General features: G+C 44.8%; 1 protein-coding gene across 1 annotated transcript in view; it reads right to left on the reverse strand.

The window, feature by feature from the left end:
• CHMP1B (charged multivesicular body protein 1B) overlaps positions 1–16,785 on the reverse strand; it is a 48,882-nt gene that overhangs the window by 13,536 nt on the left and 18,561 nt on the right. The window contains exons 3-6 of the mRNA XM_085852830.1: positions 6,739–6,885; positions 6,354–6,422; positions 6,151–6,258; positions 98–141 (exon numbers count right to left, since the gene is read on the reverse strand). Coding sequence (XP_085708956.1) covers positions 98–141; positions 6,151–6,258; positions 6,354–6,422; positions 6,739–6,885 — 368 coding nt within the window. The remainder of the gene's footprint in view (positions 1–97; positions 142–6,150; positions 6,259–6,353; positions 6,423–6,738; positions 6,886–16,785) is intronic.

Below are 16,785 nucleotides of genomic sequence, written 5' to 3' on the forward strand. Positions count from 1 at the left end.
CTGAAAAATGCACACATTCTCATCACACAAGAGCTCCACCTCACATTCCGCATCGTGTTTTGTGTGTTGTGAACCCTCTCATATTTCTCACACTCACCCAGCCTCATCAGCCATCTGGTGCATCAGCGAATCCACTTGGCTCTGAAAGAAAAGTAAAGACACAAGCCTTAGTCACCTTAGCTTTGCAAAATATGAGATCAATGTCCTGTTGATTTTACCCATTGTCCTACCTGCCACTGACACACTAACCTTCAGGAGCAAAAAAAAAAAAAAAAAAAAAAAAAAAATACACCCAAGCGGGTTTGACGGTCAGCTCGGATACAAAACTTGATGCAACAGAGTGTTAATCAACCTTAGCGACTATGGAAAGTGAAAACAGAATTCAAAATAAAACGCATGAGACCGCTCGAAGCAAAAATCTCCATATTCTAGGAATCATTCCCAACATCATGATACAATTTTCAACCCTGCGTTTATGGCCGTGAAATAAATACTCTAAGTGTGTGCATTTAATGGCTGTATCCAGGACAGAGCTGGACCCCAACTAAAAAGGACCCTTGGGCCACCGAGAAGCTCAATCACTCGCTACCTGCATGTCTGTGCGGCATCACGTGACCAGCCAAGCTCGCCGTCGGATGAAATGCCCTAACAGAATCTTAAAACGTCCGTTTTTCACCAGAATTCTTTCAGATACTTGAAGAGCACATCCCCAAACCATCTAAAATATAAACATTAATCTCACAGACGCTACAAATAAGCAGTCCCTCAGGAGGACAAGTTACGAGGTGAAGCAGTGAATGGAAAGCATGTGGTATCCCTTCTAGAGTGTCACGCACATCTTCAAACCATCTAAAATAAAAACATTAATCTCATGGATGCGACAAATAAGCAGTCCATTAGGAGGACAGGTTACGAGGTGAAGCAGTGAATGGAAAGCATGTGGTGTCCCTTCCAGAGTCTCACAGTTATTTGAATTGAATATATTTTCCTCATGAAAAGTGTGTTTCTGAGCGGATTTGCATGAAAATTATCTGCATTAAACGTGTAGCTCCACCAGAAGGTCCCAAAAGTGAAAATAGAAATCAACTCGAACTTAAGACAGCCTCGTTATATGGCATGGAAACGGATGGAAACCCATGGAAGCTGCCCCTCGCTGCAATGCATTCCACACAGACCGAGGATATAAACATTCAATTTTCACAAAACTTGATGCAACAGAGTGTTAATCAACCTTAGCGACTATGAAAAGTGAAAACAGAATTTAAATTGAACTTAAAATAACCGCGCAAAGCCGTGTTGAAGTCAACGGACCTCGTGTTGCCCAATAAACAGGGCCAGACGACAGAGGTAATGAGAAACTAGTTGGTCCAATTAAATCTTCTTAATAATCCCTATGAAACCCATCTATATATTAATACTGAAGGACCAATTTTGTGCTCCTCCTAACGGTCGCGTCACGTTTTTCTCGGTACTGTGACCTGGACTGAAAGCAACTTCGTACCTGTAAGAGTGCATCGCACATAGTGGCAATAGTCAACTTTGAACTCTGAAGCAGAATAAACACTTTTCGTTTTACATTCGTTTACATGGCGACGTGCGACGTCACCGCTGAGAGGCGTCAGGACGTCATGACATTATCGGCCATTCGCTGACGTCATTACGTCTGTCGTCGACAGACCGTTACCGCTGAGAGGTGTAATTCCACTCCTCGAAAATAGCGTCTGCAATGTAAAACCCTCTTCTGCACATGCTGACTACCTCAGAATGTGAATTTCACACAAAAAATGTAACAAGAAACATTGTATCTTCTATATATTAATCCTGAAGGACCAATTTTGTGCTCCTCCGAGCGGTCGCGTCACGTTTTTCTCAGTACTGTGACCTGGACTGAAAGAGACTTCGTACCTGTAAGAGTGCATCGCACATAGTGGCAAGAGTCAATTTTCAACTCTGAAGCAGAAAAACACTTTTCGTTGAGACGGGGGCGAGGAGTGAAGAGGCGGGGGCGGGGGATGAAGAAACGGGGGCAGGAAGTGAAGAAACGGGGGCAGGGAGGGAAGAGGCGGGGGATGAAGAAACGGGGCAGGGAGTGAAGGGGCGGGGGTGGGGGGTGAAGAAACGGGAGCAGGGAGTGAAGAGGCGGGGGTGGGGGATGAAGAGACGGGGGCGAGGAGTGCAGAGGCGGGGGTAGGGGATGACGAGACAGGGGCAGGGAGTGAAGAGGCAGCGGGCAAGGTAAGCAAATCTTTGGGCAGGGGTAAGCAAATTGAAAGCGGGAGATGGGGGAAATGGGGCAGGGGATGAGTGGGGGGCTGGGGTGAATTAGGCAGGGTTGAGTGTGAGGGGGCGGAGGCCCAGGGGCAAGTGGGGCGGGGAATCGAGAGACGGGGGACAGGGAGTGAAGAGGCGGTGGCGGGGCTGGGCAATTAAATTTTTGGGCGGGGGTAAGCAAATTGAAGGCGGAGGGTGGGAGGCGGGGGGGAATGCGGCAGGGCGGGGGATGAGTAGGAGGGGGCAAGCACGCCCTGTCCAGTCCATGTCCCTCGAGCGTGGGTGAGCTGGTGAGGGTGGTTGAATGAACGGAATCCGTCTGTGACGGTGTTTCGGCTAGTTATGCATTAGGCCAAAAAAATTAGGTTATGGATTTTTTTTTTTCCTAATAAATCCCTCCCAAAATCTCCCCCGGCTCGAGTACCACCCTTTTTGTCGGCGGGTTCTGTCCGAAACACTTCCGGGTTTTTGCGATCGCGATCGCAATCAACAAGATACTTGAAAACGATAGCAAAACAACAAAAATAGCAATAAAATAGGGTCGGCAAAATTTTTCGATAGCAAAAAAACAAAAAAAAAAAACGTAGGGTCGGCGGAATTTTTAGGGTTGGGCGGGTTACGCCAATGCAACGTTTTTTTTTTTTGGCCTTATTGCCGTCCGATGCTTCCTTATAGGCCATTCAACCAATTGGTCATTTTGCACTTTATGACCCTGTAACCTCGACCCTGAGGCGAAAATGCGATAAAGGGCTCAGACGATCTACAGAGAGCAACTAGTATTATCATTGTATCAAGTTATAACTCAATTGACCGAGACGTCTCGGAGGAGATAGAAAAATAAAAATTGTTGACAGACGGCCGGACGGACACAGACAGAGACGGACGGACGGATCTGAGAACATCTAACAGTTATATTGTTATGAATCTGGAAGCCATTTGCACACAAACAAACAGCAGTCCCTAAGCTTAGTTATTTCAATAAGTATGTGTATAGTTGGATTCCTCCCTTTGTCGAAAGGGAATTACATGTGTGCGCTGTGAAGTTTCTTTCCAGTTAGATTTTTGCAATACCCAACGCCAACAAATCAATCCTTCACTTATTCGCACCATCGACGCCATTTCCCACGTGCGTTCGACCACGGACGTGGGCGGAGGTTTCCTCACCTCAGAACACTGACTCCGCCCAGGAAAGGATGGGGTTCCCCCTGTCCAATCACTGGTGGCCAGCACATCACCCCACGAAACCCTGTCCAATCAAGGCAAAGATTACCTCAGAGGACCGATCACCCCACCCCGCCCGGGCGATAAGAATCACCGGGCTCCCCCTAGTGCTCGCTGGAGTTGGAATTGTCGGAGGAGAAAGGGGTCGCCATTGCTCTTGGTGGTCGTCGTTGCCATGTCTCAAGCTGGTCCTCTGACTATTCCACAGCTGTCGACTTCCATCTCTAATTTTGTCGAGCAGTAACCCGGAGTCTGAGCCGGGAATCTCCGCTGTCCCTCTGTGAAGAGCGACCCTGGCCCCCGCTATACCGTGTCTGGGCTCGCCGACGACCCAGAGTTTTCACACCTGCAGTCGCGGGCCAAACCGCACGAGGCAGCCAGGTACCGACCAAACTCTGACCTCCAGCCTGTCTATCCCCTTGGCTGCGAGGGTCGAAATAAAGATAATCCAGGTCCATTTTCTTTTGGTGTGTGTGTCTGTGGTGGTGCCATCCTACAAGTAGAAATTGTATGAGTGTTGATTGCTCATTGTACATTGCCTGTATATTTGGAATAAGTCTACACTGTGTCTTATTATTATAAATAAACCCCTGTTGAATGTTCCAGTTCGTTGTCCGTGTTTTCTTTCATTGGCCTAGCATGGTTCGGGCTTGAGAATTTGGAAGGCCGATTGTGCCGTAAGTTGTCATTTGGGCCGGCGCGGCTTTGGTAATTTCTGCTCGGTTACGCCGGATCCGAGTCGGTAACAGCGACTCGTTTCGGACAAAGCCGGCCGAGGGTGTGGTTTCCCCAGAAGTTAGACGGCGTAGGTACTTAGGTAAATTGGAATTAGACAATTAACCCTACCCCACGCCGTCAAAATATTGGCGTCCACGGTCCACGAAGGTTCCCGTGACCTTCGGAGTTATCCGAAGGTTACGACCTTTCAATTCCGGTGTTCGGTGGGAGACGGCCCAACTGCTCTATCTAGCAGTCGTCCTCGCCACCGAACCCGGCACCACAACAATATGAGGTCAGTGAGCTGACTTAATAACAAGAACGGCACTCGGTAGAGCGCATACCTCCATCAGGCTGAACAGTTTACGTTTACGTTTTGTATCGCACCAATAGGCCGGACCTGTTTTGTATCGTACTGACAGACTTTAACCAGCAAGCCAAATAATAATCTACATATAATGGAGTAAGTATTTCTACGTCCATTGTTTGGAGAGGAGTCTGCTGGCCTGACATCACCCACAATTGTAGCCAGAAAAAAAAACGTCCACCATTTTGGTACAGTACTGTGGTAAGCCAAAGACAGCTTCGGAAGGGTCATGTTCACAATCGCCATGTCCTTCTTTCAAGTTTGCCATTCAGTGTAAAACAACCTAAGCAACTGTTAAAAGGATAATCCAATTTTGAAAGGTTTGAGCCGACAGGTGGCATGGGCTTTGTGAAGGTGACAGTATGGATAGGCATCAGGCTTCAGGCCTCTTGGGTCAGTCCTATGGCCCAGTGCAATTGGAATTATCTGAGCTATATAACCACGATGCATTATACATGCACAGAAGCAGTACGTAGGTTTTTTGTTTCGTATATGTAACCAGGGTTATTATCCCCATGCTCGATGAAAAAAAGAAAATAAATTGTAATCGGCTCCATCTGTCTGCCTGTCTCTTTTCCATCAGGCAGTCACACTATCTTCTCCTAAACGGTTGTGCAGAAAGTCACCAAATTTGGTAGTTACGATCACCACGTGGCATGAAGGTGCAACAGCAGTATCATTTTTGGCTCTGCCCCCTCGGGTGGAGTCAAAAGGTAAAATACCAAAAATGCAATTACGTGCACATTTTAAAACATTTTAAAATGAAGCTTTGGATATGCAATCGACAATGGGGGACGCATGGAATATTTAACTTTAAAAAAAAAAAATTGATTCTGGGTTCATGCCCGAGGGGCTGGGACTTAGGGTAACAGAGGTCAAAACAGGAAAATCATTTTACACTCTAAGTTTGACGTTGGGTCATGAATTCCTGGTGGAACTTTTTCCCGTATTTCAACTTTGCTTTAGGTGGGGGATTTGTAATCAGGCGCCATCCACTTCGCTCTTGTTACCAATGTATGATTGTTTGTCCGTGCTCTATCCACTTTAAATGCTGAGCGTCAAGCAAGGAAGCAGCACATATCATTTTTTAAATCTTTGGTATGACTCAGCTGGGGTTTGAACCACTGACCTCTCAGACTCAGAGTGGATGCTCTAACCATTACAACTGAAGCAAACAGGCACTTGCTTTTACATGGAGCGTCTCACACAAATGCCATGCTACATACTGTTTATCACAGACAAACGTACTACGACGAATGATGGATCATGAACAGGAAAGGACCATAGCTCTTGATGTGACAGGCACAAACAAATATTTTGAAAGAAAAGGAGGTTCCCATGTCTCATAGCAAGTACACACTGTGTACATTGAAAACAAAACATCAGACTTTCTCATAACTTCAGCGCAACGAGCTTTGTGCTCATCTGGCCACAACTGTTGATCCAGTAAGTGAAACGTTACTGCAGCTGAACACACAAATATTTATAGGTCTGCCTATTTGATCCTTCCCGGAATTTACTAATGTGCTGTTTCCACCATACTATTTTTCAATTCTCAAATGCAGAATTCTCACTTGTGGTGTAGAGAGGGTGGTGCTCTGTCCCATCGACTCATCCATCTGCTGTGTCTGCACATCCAAAGTTTCAAACTGGCGCTCAAACTGGTCCATAAGGTGGGACACCTAAGATATAGAGAGTTAAGCAAAACAACCTGCAACAAATGGCAGAAGGGTTAAAGAACATAAAACAACAAATGGGCAATAGGGTAAAGAATAACCTTTTCAAGATTCATGGATCGAAGAGCAGCATCCATTGACCTAACTACTCCTGAAAGAGACTTGGTGACCTAAAAACAAGGAAAGCAGACATGACAAAGAGGAATAAAAATTGAAGTCAGTTTTATCAAATAACGATTTGTCATACGAGACTTTCAAAATGACGTAAACCAAAACAGACGATGTGAATCACAGATTTCTCGCTCGCAATGAAAAGGTTAAAAGTGCTCAGTGAGTAGAAGTGAGTCAATAAAAATGCACACACAGCACATGTGCAAAAGGCTGAGTTAGCATTTATACATCATGCTGAAAGTTGCATATTGCCAATGCTCAAAAGGAGCCAATATATTACAGGCTGACATTTAAGAACAAGATGCTACAAATTACCTGGCCCATGGTGACAGCAGACTGGACTCTTGATGAAACGGCGTCAACCCGGGCTGCCATACGCAAAAATGAAAGCGACTGGTTCTTCTGTCGGATGGCATTCTCAGCATGGATCCTTGCAACCTCAGCATTTCCCTTTTGGATTGCCTTCATTGGGGAGGGTGGGGGAAGGATATTCATGCAATAGCAGCACAACAATCAGAACACATTATTGGAAGAGCAACAAAATAAGCTGAACTTTCGGAATGGCAACAGAATGTTGAGGAAGTGCTATGCAGCTTTCACATCACCTCTGCATCGGTTAGTGCCTGCTTCTTTCTCTCCTTAAATCCTACTATGTGGAACTAATGACTCATCTGTATGCCCAGTTCAAAAAAAATCTTTCACTCCAGACACCTTTCAGTAAGGTGGCAAATATCACCGCTAGCCAAAACAATGTTACAACACAGACCTTCTAAACTAGAAGACAGGCTTCCCCCATTTTTCAACCCATACACACAAAGCGAAAAGCGGGGTTAAGCAATTGGTTTCTGTCTGATCAAGGAACAACTTATTTAAATCAAATGTTATATTTTGAACACGAATAGGAAGTCAAGTCTTTTGTTTTACCGGACGTTGGCTCTGAAATTGTCTCGATCGCACGTGCGCAGAGGAGCGAGAAAATATTTTTTCATCTCTGCCTGTCTGGCAGTCAAAGTTGAAAATCATTTCAAACAGGAAACTTTCTATTTTTACAGACGTCATAAAGGACACATACAACAGGCACGAATAACTAATGTGATGTGTTCGACAAGGTGATGTAATAGACACTGCTGAAAATGGAGGAAAAACCTGGAATCAATTTATAAGACTTTTACAATTTTTATTTTGTTTAAATGTAATTATATTCTTGAACACTGTAATACACAAATCATCTATCATAATACTTCTTCCTGGAAGGCAAATCTGACCGAAGGCAATCTCAGTGTACTCCAAAATGTCTGCAACAAGTGTGTGTCCACTCTCAGGAGAGCCAGAAAACACCATCAGTCCAACCTCAAGAATTAACTTTCAAACTTGTCTCCCTCCTCTAAAAGTTGGTGGCACCTTGTTAAGTCTGTCTCAAGAGTATGCTCCCCTTCCATCCCTTCCCTTCCCTTCTCTTACTTTAAATGGCACGACAGCAGACTCCGCTCGTAAGAAGGTTGAATGCCTCAATTCTGGGTTTCCTTCCAAATCTAGTGTACCCAACCCTTCACTTTCGGTACGCATCCTTCTGAGTCATACCCAACTGCTCCTGGAGTCTGTGTCTTTTGCACCTGAGAAGGTAGAGAAGGTTCTTTCAACACTCGACTATGACTCAGCAACTGGACCAGACGGCATCAGCTCACATGTCCTACAAACCTGCTCTGTTATTCTTGCACATCCTCTCTCTGCCATTTTCACCCTTGTCATTTGTGTCGGGTCATCTTCCATCTGCTTGGAAATCTGACAACATCACTGCACTATATAAAAATAGGGGCAATACCCCTGGACACTCACTTGGTAGAATAATAATACTGAGGAGGAAGTCAACATGAAACGGAATCAGCAAAATGTACCAATGTTACAGCGAATACCTATTTTGAGGAGCAACCCTGACCCCCATAAACCACTTAAACCCTGATTTTTTTTTTTTTTAAATAGCGTGAACAAACTTTGGTACATCACGGGTGATGAAGATTGTGGTCAAGTTTCATCGAAATTGTGTGTGTGTGGTTTCAGAGAAGAAAGCAAATACATATTTTTGGGGGGAAACTCCCACATAGGATTCCTTCGATCCCAGTTCTTTAATGCCATAAACAAACTTTGGTACACATAGGGTGATTAAAGTTGTGGTCAAGTTTCATCAAAAGCATGTGCGTAGTTTCAGAGAAAAAGTTGCAAATATTTATGGATGGACAGACTGACTGTCTGACCATTACATAAGTTTGCTGGAACTACATTCCAGGTGAGCTAAAAAAAGGAGCAAAAACTGATCCCCAGAACTACAAACTGATGAATTTACTTCGAATCAGCAACATCATGGAATCCATCATCACAGTTGATATGAAATCTTTCTATTTCTCCAACAGCCTCATCTCAGATATCACCTATTTGGTTTGAGACTAAGTCACTCCACCTTGGACATGCTGCTTCTGCACTCCCAACAATGGATGGAGACCCTCAGTGTCAGACATGAGATCAGGGCCATCGATCTGGACACATCTCAAGCTTTTGATGCAGTCTGGCATCCACCTTGCTCTCCAAACTGTCTGCTTATGGCATCCAAGGCCATCTCCAAACATGGCTTACCGACTTCCTCCAACTCTGATAGCCAACGTGTAGTACTCAATGGAATCCTTTAATCTCCTCTCACTGTCAATGCTGGGGTGCTTCAAAGCTGTGTTCTCGGCCCAGTCCTATTCCTGATCTTTATCAATCTCTCTGACTCTGGAAAATTATCTTTATCTATTTGCTGATTCTTCCACCCTTTGCCGTGATGCTTAAAAGTTGACCTCCAAAGCCAGCTGCCAACTGGCATCCTTCGTACAAAGTCCATCCTGAGCACACCTGAACTCTTATCGACCGACATGACCTTCATCTGTAGCTTGATGGAGTACTCTTGATGGAGCCGTCTGGGCTGGCTACCCTGCCTCAGCTAAACTCCATGGAAACCAAGACCTTCAAGATAATTGGATCAAGATGCTGAAGCTGAGTCAATGGACCTATCACTTTGCCATTGCAAGCAAGTCAGTGGTCTCTGTCTTTTACCACCTCTTTTCTGGTCTTGCACCCCCTGCTCTTTTGGTGCTTTGGGATAAGGGTGGTATTCGGGACTGCTTCTGGACTACTTTAATAGCACTAAACTTCCATATTTTAAAAAACTATTGTTAAAATCATTATTTTATTTAAAATGAAGTACAGTACTGTATATACTGTACGTGAACACCACTCAGGGTATCGTGGTTTATGAACTCCCCGGTTAAGCAAGGTAATGGAATCCATAAATGCTGATGACATTAATCTTTTTCGATTTCTGGTGATCTGATCAATGGCAATCATTTTGGATTTCAGATTGGTGACCCAACTCCAGATATGCCACTCTTCCTCCTAATAAATCAATGGAGGACCTGAAACAGAAACAGAGAGCCAGGGCAGTGGCTTGGGACATACCCTGAGCCATTGATGATTTGGCCTGTCCTCAATCTGCGTGTTAAACATGTACAAGTTCATTCGTGAGTACTAGAATGCAAAAAATAAGAGTGAGAGGAGCAGTGAGTGGAGGAAATTCGGAGAAAACGGGCTAAAAAGTATTTGATCATTTATCCAAATCAAAGATATATATAAATACTGCTGACGACGATTTTTACATTTATCCTAAGCAGCAGCACAAAACAAATTGTCAAATTTTGTTTATTTGTGCACTGTAGCAAATATTGTACAGTGCTGATAAATCTTAGCAAGCTGTACACAATTTGAACCTGCAACCCTTTTTTAATCTTAAACATATTTGGCTCCATTTTTGTAAAAAAAATAAAACAATAAAAAAAAGACAACGTGTTCCCCCCCCCCCCCAAAGTCAAGTCCATCCATCCATCCATTGGGACTGTACTCTGTGCAGAGCGTTGATGCTGCCTAAGCAGTCTCCTTGGCTATGGGACACAATCCTGGACGGGTTGCCACTCTGACAAAGGATACCAGCAAGATGGCACTCATTTTGCTGACCTCGGAAGGATGACAGGTAAAGTCAACCCCACCTGGTATTTATTCAACAGCTATGGGGGATTTGAACTCGGGATCCTCGGATCGCAAGCCCACCACCCAAACCATTAAGCCAACACCAGGCAGTAAAAATCAAATAACAGTTGTATATATGCTGCTCACAAACACAAAAGCAGACAATTGGAAATAAAAAGACTCCTGTTAAATATGAACATCTCACTTGGCACCCTTTCTTTGACCAGTATTATATCATCGAAAGGCCATACATTTGCTTACTGCTCATAATTGGTAAGTTTTCATTCATACAGTGTATAACAAGTCATCACGTTATCATCAGCGAAACTAATGGGAAGAAGGCAAGAAACAAAAACCGAAGGACTAAAATAGCAAGGGAATATAAAAATGGTAAAAGAGGAAAGGCATAAACATGACTTGAAACATGATCAAATCGAACGTGAGTACGAGTTCTCATGCAGCAAAAGCTTGGCTCGCCAGACCGATTTGGGGAAAGCACCGATTGGGTTCCGTGATTTTTCTGATCAAGTCGGATGACAGCAGAGTTTTACACCATACAACAGACATTCTTTCAAAATAATTTACATACCAATACGAGTATGGACCACTGAGAAAATTCAGAGGAACTTGTGGAAATGATGGCTTGTAAAGGTTTAATGCTTGCCACATTATACAAGTGTGGCCTGAAAGTCACTTTACCCCATCCCAGTAAAGCATTCGTTCTTAAAACTATTTTAATGTACAGCTTTTATTGTGCAGTACTTGGCTGACAGGATGGCCTAATCTAGAGGTACACACACTCACCGTCAAGCTGTCTCGCGCAAATTTGAATCCCGACCCAGCTATATATCGTCATCCCGATTTGATAGATTCAGGCAGTGCGATTCATCAATGTGGGTACCATTCCCATCTGCCGGTATTCTTTAGTGGACGTCAAAGATCCCATCGTGTCCTTCGTGAAAAGTAGGTGAGCTATCACCGGCACCATGGCCAAATTCCAAATTCCTGCTCTAACCAGCAGAGGGCATTGCATCAGCGGCAGAGCCATGCCCTCAGAAAATGATGCAACCCTGCAGCCTTGTGCTGCATACAAACACTAGTTGCAGTAATTAACTAGTCATGGTATCTGTATGCATTCCATCATTCTCCTGAGTCAATATTGCTACTTACCACGGTGGGGGAGGACAAAGGGGAAGGGAGGGAGGTGCGAGAAATTTAGCAGGGGTAAAGCGACTTTTAGGCCACCCTCTATTTGGAATATATTACGAACCCAGACTTGATCTGGCGGAATCAGTTTTCTGGATAATATTGTTGTAGATTTCCGCCCGCCGGCATGCGAACGACCGCGTCTAGCCAATAGCGGTCGCTTCGCCCACCGAACGGACAATCCAGTCGCGGCTTTGGGGATCAACGCCGGAAACCAGCCACGGGTGAGTTTTTAACCACACCACAACCTTGTCCGCAATTTACCCACGCTACAGGGTCCGATCGCCAAATCTTCGATTTACCTAATTATTCACACGGGTAGGTTACCGAGAGATTGTACCTCAACGGGACTGCTTGGAAAAGCCGCTTAAGCAGTTCGCTTCCTTTTGGGATAACCGAGCGGGGTATTATCGCGCAGTCCCGTTGGACCCGATCACTTTACCAGCTATTTAAAAACCAACTATATTCCGAGTGCAATATGGGGCAGTTCAATGAGGGAATGGACGCAATGAACAGATTTACATTCACACAAGGACATTTATTATAATAAAGCACGTATGCAATTAAACAAGGCAAAACACGTGTGCAATTATACAAGCAACAAAAGCACGACAAAAGAACTACGACCGTCTATACGAAATGCAATGCAAACATTTACAGCACACAAAGCACTTAATTTCCTACTTATTAGACGGGCCCACGGACACGTACGCACATACACCCAAGAAATGGTGGCAGAGGACTTTAATAACGAGCTCCAGCTCGGAGGACAGGTGAGCTGAAACCCAGAACCTATCTCGAACCTCTCCACCTCGTGTGGTCTTCAAGTTGTTCGGACCCGGGCTCCAGCGAGAGCGAGCTGGATCCAATCGCCGTGAGCTGCGATCCTTCCCGAGCTCCCGCGAATCCTCCCGCGCTTCTCAACACGTGCTGGTGAGACGAGGCGACGATCCTTCCCGTCGATGCGTCGCTTCCCCGAGGACCCACCTCCACAAAGAGGTCGATGAGTCGCACCAAGCCAGGAACCAAAATGGAGAACAAAGAGCTCCACGAACCAAGAAGAAGAAGTCACCACTCGCAGCTCGAGCCGAGCGACCGGCTTAACTTTCTTCCAAACAGGGCAGCTTGAAGCAAAAAGCTCTCCCGAGCCAAACAGAAGCCGAAGCTCACGGAACCATCAAAGCAAAAAGCCTCCAAAAAGCCTCCTCCCGAGCCAGGCCTCAGCCGAAGCTCACTGAGTCAACTGAAGCAAAAAGCTTCCGAAGGTCTCAACCCTAACGCAAGCCAAGCAGGACCCGAAGGTCTGCTGAATGACTCCCCTCAACTCCCTTCCTCCAACTCTGCCCACGAAGAAAAGAAAAGATCCCCTCTTATCCTTCTCCCGCTCTTCCCCCGCACCCGGCGTGACTCATGACTCATGACTCATGCCCTCGTGCTCCATCTCCGCTCAGCCACGGGTGGGAGGGAGTTGTTGACATCATGAGTCATGGGACGGCAGGGTTCTTCTTCCTCTTCGCAGAAGAGGGGGGAAGGACGTCTCCATTGTTTCGTTCCTTAACTATTAAATTGATCCGCAGCGCATCTAATCGATTTCTGAACGTTTAAACAATGGAAGGTGAGCTATCTGGGGAACAAGCACTTATCGACATAGCTGACTAAAGGAACCTGTATGTTGTGTGCAATCAAATTCCCAAATTTGTAACAATATAATTTGTCCAGCTCACTGAGATTGAATTTTTAACTTCAGTATGTATTTAAGCAAAAACAAGAAAACTTACCAGGGAAGCAGTAATAAGATAAGGCAAAGGTCCATCTACATATTAAACTAGAACGGCACTCGGTAGTGCACGTACCTCCGCCAGACTGAACAGTTTACGTTTTGTATCCCACTGATAGACCAGATTTGGATTCGGACCTCAACCAAAATCTAATCGGCTTATTCTTGTCACCTACCCAACTCATCCACCAAGTTTCATCCAAATCGGTCTTCAAATTTTTGAAATACTGTACACTGTTCACAGACAAACAAGCAGACAAACAAAAAAAACAAATCAAATGAAAGACCGGTGAAAACATAACCTCCACTCACCTTTGGTGACAGAGATAACAAGTAAAAAGAGAAAAGGTTTTAACATCGCTCCTCACACTCTTCTTTCTTCATATGCCACTGTCCATTCTCCATCCATCCATCGGGACCATAAGCTGTGCAGAGCGTTGGTGCTGCCTAAGCAGTCTCCTTCGCTATTGGACACAACCCTGGACGGGTCGCCACTCCGACACAGGATAACAGCAAGCTGGTACTCATTTTGCTGACCTCGGAAGGATGATAGGCAGAGTCAACCCAACCTGGTATTAATTCAACAGCCAAGGGGGATTTGAACTCGGGATCCTATGATCCCAAGCCCACCACCCTAACCATTAAGCCAACACCAGGCATGTTCTCCATGTATGTAATATGTATTATCACCTATTAGAATAAATGACAACTTTTTTTTTCTTTTTTTTCTAACTGGAAAATAATATGAAGAAATTTGGGGAGGAAAGAACAAAGGAGGAAAATGGAGGAAGGAATTCCCCAAATTAATTCCTTAACAGCCATAACTAAAATATTGGCTGACAGGAGTGCCTAAAGGTATGCACACTCACCTCCAAGCTGTCTCTAAGCTATGTCACCTGGGTTTGAGTCCTGAGAAAGCTATAAACTGTCTTCCTGGCATTTCACAGGCAAGATAACTCGTGTGTTCCGTCCCTCGGATGGACGTTAAACGAGGGTCCCCATCTACCGACATTACTTGGTGGATGTTAAAAATCCCACGGTGTCCTTCGTGAAGAGTATGCGAGCTGTTGCGGGCACCATGAGGCATGATCAAATTCCTGTTCTAACCAACAGGGAGCATGACATTAGCCACACAGCCATGCCCTCAACCAATGATGCTACTCGGAGCCTTGTGCAGTCATGCTGCATACAAAAGAAGGCAGCTACAATACGATTCCCTCCGCCACCGAAGGTGGATGGAGGTTCTGTTTTCACCCATCTGTCTGCGTTTGTTTGTGAACAAAATATCTCCAAAAGTTGTGGACAGATTCAGACAAAATTTGATGGAGAGTTTGTGTATGTGACAAGGACAAAATGATTCGATTTTGGTGATAATCTGGATCCGGATTTTGATCCGAGAAGTTTCAAAGTGATTTTTCACCACTGAGAGATAGGGCCAAAAACCATATGTAGCACAATATTTCAAAAAGTTGTGGACGGATTCGGACAAAACTTGGTGGGCAGGTTGGGAATTTGAAGGAAGAATTGATTGGATTTTGCTAAAGATCCTAATCTGGATCTGACAATTTAAGTACTACTTCACCATTGAGTGACAGGGCTAAAAATGACGTATTAGCAGGATATCTCAAAAAGTTATGGACGGATTCGGACGAAACTCGGTGGATGAGTCGATTAGGTGAAGAACAAGCAAATTAAATTTTACTTCAGGTCCGAACCCAGATGCGGCCCATCAATGGGATACAAAACGTAAACTTATAATCAGCCTGGCAGAGGTACGCTCTTTACAGAGTGCCCTTCTAGTTCGGAGAAGTACCGATACTGTGCTGAGATTATCGTCGCAAACTCTTTTTCTGAGTTTGTCCATCCGGACAGTACATCGCACGATTTCAAATCCACATTTTGCTACGAAAACCTCTTGTCACTACTTGTACAAAAGGAGTGATTTACAGCCACACAGAAAGGTTTGCAAGAGGTCCAGAGAAGCATCTTGTTGCACATCGGTTACAACCGCTTTCGTGGAAAATTTCCTGCCATCAAGCAAGTGTGAAAAGTTTGTTTGTAAACAACAACCTGTGCAGGTGTGCAATGAAATGCTGTTTCTCTCGATTACAGGATATCCACCAAAGGTACGTTAATCCGCCTCCACATCATGCCGCACACCCTTTCCCTAACGAACAGATGGCGGGTTCGATCGTTTGTGTCCTACACCCCAGATAAGTTATGGTTGGAATTCTGATCAGGGTCACGATCTAATCAAGTGAAGCGCAGGACATGTAGGCCATCAGCGATGGCTCAGGAAGTGCCTGAAAATCAAGTTTCGTTCCACTCATCGGGGGGGGGGGGTAGACAAAACCTTGATAATATGATAGTATATATCCAAATACATTCGCATGCAAAAGTTATCCACTCAAGTAGCTGCAGTTATTGTGTATTTTCATCTTGAAAATCGATGCATTCCCCACGTTCTCCTATTTGAATTTTCTCCACTCGGATCACGTGTAGGCCACGTGACGCCTCGACAGCCAATAGATCGGCTGACATCGTATGCAACTTACGTCAGACTGTCATGTGACCAGCTAAGTTGTCCAAGATGGCAGGTTCCTGCAGGGAGGAAATCACCGGCAGCTGATCGGCGATTTGTCGGTAATTTTTTATGAATATGGCCAGTGAGGACGCTCCCCAGTGTATTATTCACCAGGACAATGTAGCGAACGAAGAAGTCAAACGTTTTACGTCTGTAAAGGCCCAGTCACACCTTGACGTTTTAGCCAGCAATGGCAACGTATTAAAATGTATGTAAAACGCTGGCTTACGTTGAACTTTTGATGTTTTTTTTAAAGATTCGTACGTATTCATAACGACTTGGTCTAATGCATAACGTATTAGTAACGGACACAGAACGTTTCATTGTGTTATAGATAACTTATACCAACGAATGCTGAACCTGTTGTCGGCCTTCACAACCTCTGCCCAACGATAGTCTAACTTATGCATAGCGCGCTGCACGCATCGCCGACGATCACGTGGCGTAGCCTATTAAAAGGCTGCCGCACAACGATTCAAATCATAACCGCCGCAGAAATGGAAGTGTCAACATCGCAGTCACACCTTGGCGATCTTGCCAGCATATGCTGACCTCTGAAAAATGCGTCTAAAACGCTGGCGCACGTCGAATACGGTATGGGTAAGTTTGGTATGCGTGAATAGAACGCTAAAGTATGCTATCATACGTCGTATTAAATGGAGTACGTCTTGTAATTTTAAACATGTTGAAAATTTTACGACGTACTTGCCGTACGACACACGCTCCACATGCGATGGGAATA

Source organism: Eptatretus burgeri, chromosome 2 (assembly GCF_056783735.1).
Source record: "Eptatretus burgeri isolate ZD-2024b chromosome 2, Ebu_testis_v1, whole genome shotgun sequence".
NCBI lineage: Eukaryota > Metazoa > Chordata > Myxini > Myxiniformes > Myxinidae > Eptatretus > Eptatretus burgeri.